Raw genomic sequence first — 8,992 nt, 5'->3', positions numbered from 1 at the left:
TTCATACGACATGGGCAAATGTATAACATTTTGGGGTTTTATTACAAAACGGGTTGTTACTGTCAACCCGAAATGTAATAATGCATCGCAGCCCACTTTGTAATAAATTCGTACATTCATGATTTGTTTATGGAGTCTATAAGAACAAAGGTCGGAGTAATTGTCAATACCTTCTCTAAAACGTATGTTAATTTGAAAATAACTTAAAAAAATGACTGTATCTCGGACTTTGTCTGACTTAGTTACATTTATTAAAATTCGGGTTTTTATTACAAAACGGGTTATTACTGTCAACCCGAAATGTAATAATGCATCGCAACCCACATTGTAAAAAAATATTACATTCATAATTTGTTGATGGAGTCTATAAGAACAAAGGTCGGGGGAACAGTCAATACCTACTCTAAAACTAATTTTAACGTGAAAATAATTTCTTAAAAAGTCTGTGTCTCTGATTTAAGCGACATGATAAAATTTATTACATTTCGGGTTTGTATTACAAAACGGGTTGTTACTGTCAAAACGAAATGTAATAATGCATCGCAACCCACTTTGTAATAATTATTACAATTCGGGTTTTTATTACAAAGGGTGGTGCGGTGGTCGAGTGGTAACACTCTGGTCTACCATTCCAGAGGTCCCCGGTTCAAATCCCGGCCGGGGCACTGGAAATTTCAGAAATGCTTCAAGTGTTTCCCACCCAACTAGAGATGTACTGGTATGAAACCCAGGTATCGGTGCTATACACTGAGCACGTAAAAGAACCAAGGAATCTATTCGCAAAGAGCTAGGGTATCGCACCCGGATTCCTTGTATCCCAATACTGTCTCTTCTGCTTGCTGTCTCTTCAGCAAAACTAAAGGACTCCAGTGGAAATAAGTGCTTACACTTTCATGGGTTATCCTTGACCGCAAGGTCAAAATAAATACATACATACATACAAACCGGGTTGTTACTGTCAACCCGAAATGTAATAATACATCGCAACCCACTTTGTAATAAATTATTACATTCATGATTTGTTGATGGAGTCTATAAGAACAAAGGTCGGGAGAATACCTACCCTAAATACCTACTCTAAATACCTACTCTAAATACCTACTCTAAACAGTGTCAATACCTACTCTAAAACTAATTTTAACTTGAAAATAATTTCTCAAAAAGTCTGTATCTCTGATTTAATGGACATGATAAAATTTATTACATTTTGGATTTTTATTACAAAACGGGTTGTTACTGTCAACAAGAAATGTAATAATGCATCGCAACCCACTTTGTAATAATGATTACAATTCGGGTTTTTATTACAAAACGGGTTGTAACAGGCCTCTGACATGTCCGCCATTTAGGGGGGAGGTACCATCAGGAGCATCAATGTACGTAACCGTGTTTGAGCCTGTAAGTTTCACTCAGCTCGCGGCGTTAAATAACCATGCGGGTTAACGGTAAAACCTGCGAAATCTTCTTTTTCTAGTTTGTAAATTGTTCGTATAATATACAAACCCGTGTGCTTCCTACATTATAAAACTTGTTATATATGGGTTTGTTTGAAAAATGAAAAATAAAAATGAAGGCGTCAAGCCATTTTAAATAACATAACTGATCGACCGTCAGCAACAATCTCTTGCACGACGGTTACATTACATTCACCTCTGTGTTGGGCTCAGAACGGACTACTGATATGAAAGCGTCTCATTCATGTCATGATCATTCCAAGCGTTCATCATTGAGGTTACAGTATACTAAACAATCTCTTGCACGACGGTTACATTGCATTCACTGCTAAAAAGAAAACCATCTCATACCATGATATCTTATATCAGTCTTAATTAATTATTATAAAATTGATATGTTTTTTTTTATAATAAGAAACCAACATACATAAATACGTCGAAACAATGCCTAACGTCACTCAATAAAAAATAAGCACAATTGTTTACATTTGTGAAGTGCGTGGAATGATTCCATCTGTGTAAATGGGCAATAAAATAGTTCCAAAGAGTTGCATTAAAACTCACAAGTTTTTGCACGATTTATCGAAAATTTAAAAGTCATATTTCTTAATTTAATGCATGCGATCTTAAATATCCACTCAAATTTACATTGAATGCGTTTGTTCGGTTTTACCTATTTGGTAGACAAAATGGCATGCTGAGCCTTACGCAGAAGTGTATGTGAGAGCAAGGAACGACAACTCTGCGTGGAGATTGCGTCAGCAAGTGATGTGTAATGGCGACAGGGTTATAACAAAGTTTTGATATAAAACAATTGATAGAAGGTTTTCTGTTATTTACATACAGTGATCTCCCCTTCCACTGCTGTAATAAATGCAACCCGACTCATATGTGTACACGTGCGCTGCATTATCAAGCGATATAACACCTATTTGGTACAAAATGCATTTCATCAAAACTTTATTAAATACATTTTAAATATATGTGTTTCGTTTTTAAACCGACAATGTGTATTGAGCTTTTTTTTAAATAAAAAAACAACATGTTTAAGCAGTCAATAGTATTTTGTATTTATTATAAAATAATTTGACTTCTTCAAATGATACTTAATCATCATATACAATGGGTTTATCACTAGCTTGTTCACCCGTAAACTGTGTTTCTATATAAACCTAATGACTGATCAACTTGCATTGTCTGGTTAGCTGACCCCATTGACCTTAATGGGAATGCAATTTAAGGTAATTTTTGAGTCGCCCGTAATTGTACACATGTTTTAGATTGTATTCATTGATATGAGGTTTTGAATTTCAAACACGCGCTTTGGATCAGATATCCAGTGATTGTTTACAATGAGTAACGATTTAACCTCATGATAGTATTCTTTGATCAGTTAGCATGTCAGCCAAAGCAGTTGCGATTGCAATTACAGTCTTACAATAGTAGTATGACCAACACGACAACAGTTCGACTTATAACAATGATTACAAAACCTGACTTTAAAGTTTGAACTCATGTTATTTTTTAAGGACATTGAAGTTGTCTTATAAAATATAGATTTGTTAGTGCTCTGTTATGTAAGTATCTTTCATCTGGTTTTATACTAGTTACGGTAGACGGTAGGAAATATGTTATAATGTAAACAAAAATCGAGAGGCATTAAGTAGACGCTCTTCAAAGCGTTTCTAAATCAGACATGTCTAGAAAAAGTTCTGTTTTGTTTAACTGTTCCCTTGGTCAAAATGACAACCAGAAAATGCCCATCCAAGTCTGAGTAACCAATCTCATACAAAATCAACAAAAAAGAGATATTTATTTTAAATGTTTGATTTTTGTCAAAGAATGTGTAAAACCAATTAAATGCGAGCAACAAAAATCTAGATATGACGACAACTGACGTTTAGTATGTCATCTATGGGACATTTTGTTTTGTTTCCAGATTATATTGCATGATTAAGATCGCTTTATTTATGATCACGTAGAAAATAAGTTCAATGCATTAATACATTTACTTTTCACGAGGAATATTTATTTAAACAAGAGTTATATTTTTAAACCACAGATTTGTTTGAAACCGAGTTTTGTTTTCAAAATTCACAGACCATTTAGATCAAGATGTTTGCATTTTATTTCCTTTTATTATACAACGCTGTTCAGATCACCAATCCTTCGTATTTTGTCGAGTGTGTAGAACAATTATGACATGGCATTGTTTATTGTTAGATGTTTCACGTTTTTCTATGATTGGCTCCTCAGGCAAGAGGAAACAATTATCAAATGATAGTAGTGCATTATCTTACAATTAACAAACGTATTTGTTAATTGTATCTTGCTAAGAGGTCTTTAAACTATCAGTATTGAAGTGAAATATACATTCGTGCCAGCTCAAGTGGCATGGCCATATATGGTATTATAAATTGTTTCAAGCGGACACATTTACTGACTGCGATACAAACATTTCTTCATATAGTCAATTTACATTTGAGGCTTTGAAACATATCCTTAAAAGACAATAAATGCATAAAGCTAAACAAAATCCGACAACGAGACCTATAATACCACATTATTAATATGCGGTAAATGATACAAGTAAAGTATTAAATAATTTATTTAATGGTATATACAGTCATACAAAAACATGCATGCATGCTGGAGCCACTCCTTGTACACATCTTAAAAACATCACAACATATGGTAAATAAAAACATGTTTTGAAAGACCAAAATAAAATTAAGCCATGATAAAATCATCTAAGTACACTTTTAAGTAAGATTTTTGTAAGTGCTTAGTTCAAAACACTTGAAACAATTCACACGCAGACAAATAACTTGTATTAAAAATTGTAAAGAAGTCATATGCTAAATGCAGCTTTTGAAATGAACATACAGTAAAACACTCGTGAACACCACTTTTAAGTTGACACGAACACGTACACATTCATAATATATAAAAGCAAAACAAAATAAATACACTTTCAAAACAAATGAATACTCACAATAGTATCAAAAAAGGAATTTATAGGCTGCTTAGTTGTTTTTATATAATTTTAGATTATGACATATACTTAGCAATAAGCAGACACTTCAGGCTCACTGCATACTTTTAACTTCATTAAATTATGTTATCTTTGCGCCATCAGAGTAGAAAATCAGTCTTTCAAGTAGTCACACATATGGTTCAAAGGCTTTTTCTTCTAACGTCCTCCGTTGCACATGGTATAATAGTATGCATTAACAGCACTTTCAAACGGCTGAATCTACAAACATAGGAACAATTCTATCAATATATGCCGTTAAGAAAAACTTCAAAAATATAGATTACGTGTCACAAAGAAAATGAACACGAATATCACGCCATTTTAAAGGCATATCGTTCTTTTACACTATTTATTTATATATATGTTGTATGTGAAACGACAATGACCCGCACAAATATTTCTATTAAAACATTAAGCAATCCCGTTTTCCTCCAAATGATTACCTTTTTCATTCGGTTCCCTGGCCATGCTGTAAAGACCGCCATTTTTCTGTTCGATTATATCCGCATGTGAACTAAAATACGACACATTTAAACAGTTAATTATAGCGTGTGACATTTTAGTTTCGGACGATATAGCTATACCACACATTGCTTTTGTTTATGTATATCACATGTTGTTATTTTGAATTTGTCTCATATTGTTTGACTGATAACATGCCAATGACATGTCAATGCTTTTATAAATTTTCGTACGCTCAGTACACTACACACTTAATATATCAACATAAGAAACACGGTACCTTTACCTAGTGACTTTTAAGATATAAGTGGGGAGGAAAATATAACCAAAGTGAGAATCAGGTAACATCTTCAATGATAACATTTTTAGTATTTTACTATTTGTATTGGGATCAATATATATATTATATATACACATATTCTTTAAAATTTGATACCACGCTATTCTTGTACATATATTAATTATTTTTATTGAACTGTTTTTCACACGTATATAACAGAAACATGTAAATGCATAAAAAATTATATATTATAAGCACCGCCCTTAACGTATATTGCTCAATTTAACCAGATGTGTTTGTGTCCAAATAATATAAAGTCTACACACTGATCCTACATTTTCTAACCGTTCAAATTCGCGGTTGCACTTTATTGAAAAAAAGTTATTATTTGTTTTAAAAACTCATGATACCTATAAAAATCCCCATGAATGAGCATAAAAATAGTAAACACATTTTTTTCTTAAGTATCCTCGGAAATTTAACCAGGGTCGCTTTTTTGTTGTTTTTACTTCCAACAAAGGTGTTAATAATCAGGTGTTATTAGGCATCGTGATAAAGCAAGCTAATCATATGATATTTCGCAACACAAAATGTCATTTGCTTCGTTCAGGAAATTTGCTATAAAATAATGTTTCCATTTGTTCGTTTGTTTTTATGTTTGTTTAGTATGATTGTTGGATTTTATTTGAAAAGTATTTAAGTCATATCACGTCTTTTTTTTAAACCTCATCCTTTTTATGAATAAGCTGATTAAGCAGTCCTTAATTTATACTGACAACAAACCTATTTGAAAACGAGTGTAAGAGAGAGTAGCCGTGTAAAGGATTTCATATTGCAAGTATTGTTGCTTGGCCGGAGTTCGAACCCGTGGTTCCATGGTGTGTAGTCCAGCGCTCTACTAACTATGCTAGTGGGCCAAAACGTTTGAACGTGTTTAACAAACTGTTGTATGAAATGGACCTGAGCAAATGACTTTAAGTTGTTCAACAAAATCAAACATTTCAAAAGGAACGTCATTTTTTACTTACACTGAACACCAATATAGTGTTCGAAAGTATTTTTTATCTTCTACCTACCTAACGGAGTCTTTTGAAGCATGATCTGAAAAATGTTATTTTATTTAAAATGAATAATAAAAATACTAATACTACTACTACTACTACTAATAATAATAATAATAATAATACAAATAATAACATTTTTTTAACCAGTGCTTTAATTATAAGAAGTAGCAGAAGTAGCAATATCATTTGTATAATTTCTTTCACGTGTTATTTGATGGTATGGTGGGGCCAGAACAAAACATCAAGTTATAGTATCTGGCCAATGAAACCAAACACAATGTTTCTAATCGAAAGCTTTTTTGTTTGGATGAACATGTACTATGTTACCTCTGTGCTTGCGTGTGTTTTTGTTGACCACACCGTACGTACAGTCTTCCAATTCTTTTTTAATTTGCCTTGTTTTATAACTGAAAAGAAAACTTCAAAACACAAATCTTGCTTTATAATATTTTTATTAAACAATAATAGTATAAGTAATAACATTGATATTAAGTATCAGCAGTAGTAGTTTCTGAGTTTGAGAGAATTAGAAGTCGTAGCTGTTGTTGGTGTTGTTGTTTGTGTACACATTGTAAGCATATTTTTTATCATTTAGATGTATGGTAAATAAACAGTACATACCTCTGTTCCTTTCTGATGTAATCTGAAACAATATATTAATGTTGTTTAATGCAAAATGATTAAATATCATTATTTGTGCTTCAATTAAAACATAATGATTTATATACTATACATTAACAATCAGGACAAAGGTTTGTCCTGGTACAAACAATTTCATATCACTGTATATAACCTTTCAAAATTATTCAAAATACCTTTCTTCTTCGTATGGTCAGTTGTTGTTGAAGGTTTGCCCCAATAAGCATATAACTCGTTATAAAATCCTGGAATTTCTTGGACTGCAACGCCGGTTGTTTCGTTTCCGAGCTTTTTATTATGATCGTTTAATCCTGAAATCAACTAGACTGTTCTCATGTGAATGGAAAAATAAACCCAGACACCGAAAGTAGTCATTTTTAGCAAGTGTTAACAATCAAATCTTTGACCCTTTGATGTGGGAAGTTTATTCCTTATTAGAAGTTTTTTAATGCAGTTAAAAGAAACCCTTAGCACTTCGTTTAATGCACAAGTTTAAACTGTTTTGGCATTGTGGCTAAAGGAAAAAAAGTAAGATATGTTACATTCACCTGATAAAATTGCTGAAGTAATATAGTTTACTTTAGATCGATATCAATAGGCAGAGCCTGGTTTTTAGTTCTCGATAGAATTACTGTTCATATTATGATAATATTAGCTTGTGTTTAATTGATGTCGTGTTTTGGGTGATTTGTGTTTAAAACTGGAAGTAGTTGTTGCAAATATTAATATTGCTTGAAAGAAATTTCAAATGTATTGAAGTTAGTTGTGCATGTACGTTGTGTGCACTTAAAAGATCTTTCTATTAAAACACAAAATACTTTCAAATTTATGTTCAATGATTATTTACTTGCATTTCGCTTTAACAAAGCCTTGACTATGTGTGATTTCATTTTCATAATAAAGATACATACTGCGTGCAAAGATAAATGCTATATTATTTTATCTTGTTGTTGATGATGATTTTGCAAGCAAATACAGTGACTAGTGATTTAAGACTACTGAAAAAGGGCAATTGTTTTATTCTATGAACAAATGGTCAATGCATGATGATTTAATTCAGACTTGTGGTTAAAGTTAATTATTGGATAGGACAAGAAAACTCCACATAAATTATCAAATGAGAAAACCGCATTACCATCCGCTGCGCATTCCGTCTTCTCTATCGAACGATTAGAAACAGCGTACGTTTCATTACAAAATCCACTATTTTTGAGGACACTGTCAGTTGACATGGTACATTCCTGGCCTGTTTTATTTTGCGATCCTTCTTCCTCAATGCTTGTGTCTATGAACAATGCAAAATTTTAGTGCCGGATAAAAAACAAATCACATTGCCGAAAATGCTACACGCTACAGAAAGTAGATGTGCATTTGGTCATATAAGCACAAGACAAATCAAATAATATTATGTCCGTCTCGTTTATTCAAATCGTTTAAAATCATAATATGCATAAAGTATGTTTATATATATGGATATTCGATACTTTTTACATGTATTTATCAGCTCTAGCAAGGGTTATAATGCTAACTTTATCCACATGGCACGTTTTTAACATAAGATTTACCGTTATTTTGAAGAGAATTGTCTGTCTGGGTTACTGCTTCTGAAGTCGCTCTAAACAAAATGCATGGAAACTGTATATATATTATCCATGATTATATATTCAAATAATAGTGTTAATTCAAATATCATTGATGGAATTATGAACGTAATCTAAATATACGGAAGGTAGTTTAAACCTATTTATTTTAGCTTGACTGCATAGAAAGCCTAAGGCTTATTTCAAACGCCATCGAGTCCATTTCTTGGAACTAGAATCAGTACTTGGTGTCTATGGGATAGATCTTAAAAACGCCCTCAATGTGGGTATCGACCCCGTGACCTCTCGGTCGCTAGGCGGACACCATATCCATTACGCCATGTCATGTAACTAAATCATAGCTGAGCATTTCAATATAAACGTGAAGTGCATTTGACAAAACATTAAGACATGTATCAAAAACTTAATACGATACACGTTTATGAACCCCATTTTCTCATCTCGATAGAAGTCTT

At 32.5% G+C, this 8,992-nt stretch overlaps 1 protein-coding gene across 1 annotated transcript; it reads right to left on the bottom strand.

The window, feature by feature from the left end:
• Positions 1 to 4,166: 4,166 nt before the first annotated feature.
• On the bottom strand, positions 4,167 to 8,545 carry LOC127865709 (uncharacterized). Its single transcript, XM_052405658.1, has 8 exons — positions 8,502 to 8,545; positions 8,072 to 8,221; positions 7,113 to 7,247; positions 6,919 to 6,940; positions 6,625 to 6,704; positions 6,310 to 6,334; positions 4,935 to 5,005; positions 4,167 to 4,710 (listed from the first exon to the last, which is right to left on the bottom strand). Exons 2-8 carry the CDS (start codon positions 8,166 to 8,168, stop codon positions 4,697 to 4,699), a joined length of 444 nt encoding a protein of 147 aa, XP_052261618.1. The 5' UTR covers positions 8,169 to 8,221; positions 8,502 to 8,545; the 3' UTR covers positions 4,167 to 4,696.
• Positions 8,546 to 8,992: the final 447 nt, after the last annotated feature.

The sequence above is a fragment of the Dreissena polymorpha genome, chromosome 2, assembly GCF_020536995.1.
Source record: "Dreissena polymorpha isolate Duluth1 chromosome 2, UMN_Dpol_1.0, whole genome shotgun sequence".
NCBI lineage: Eukaryota > Metazoa > Mollusca > Bivalvia > Myida > Dreissenidae > Dreissena > Dreissena polymorpha.
This window is presented reverse-complemented; position numbering and strand designations above follow the sequence as displayed.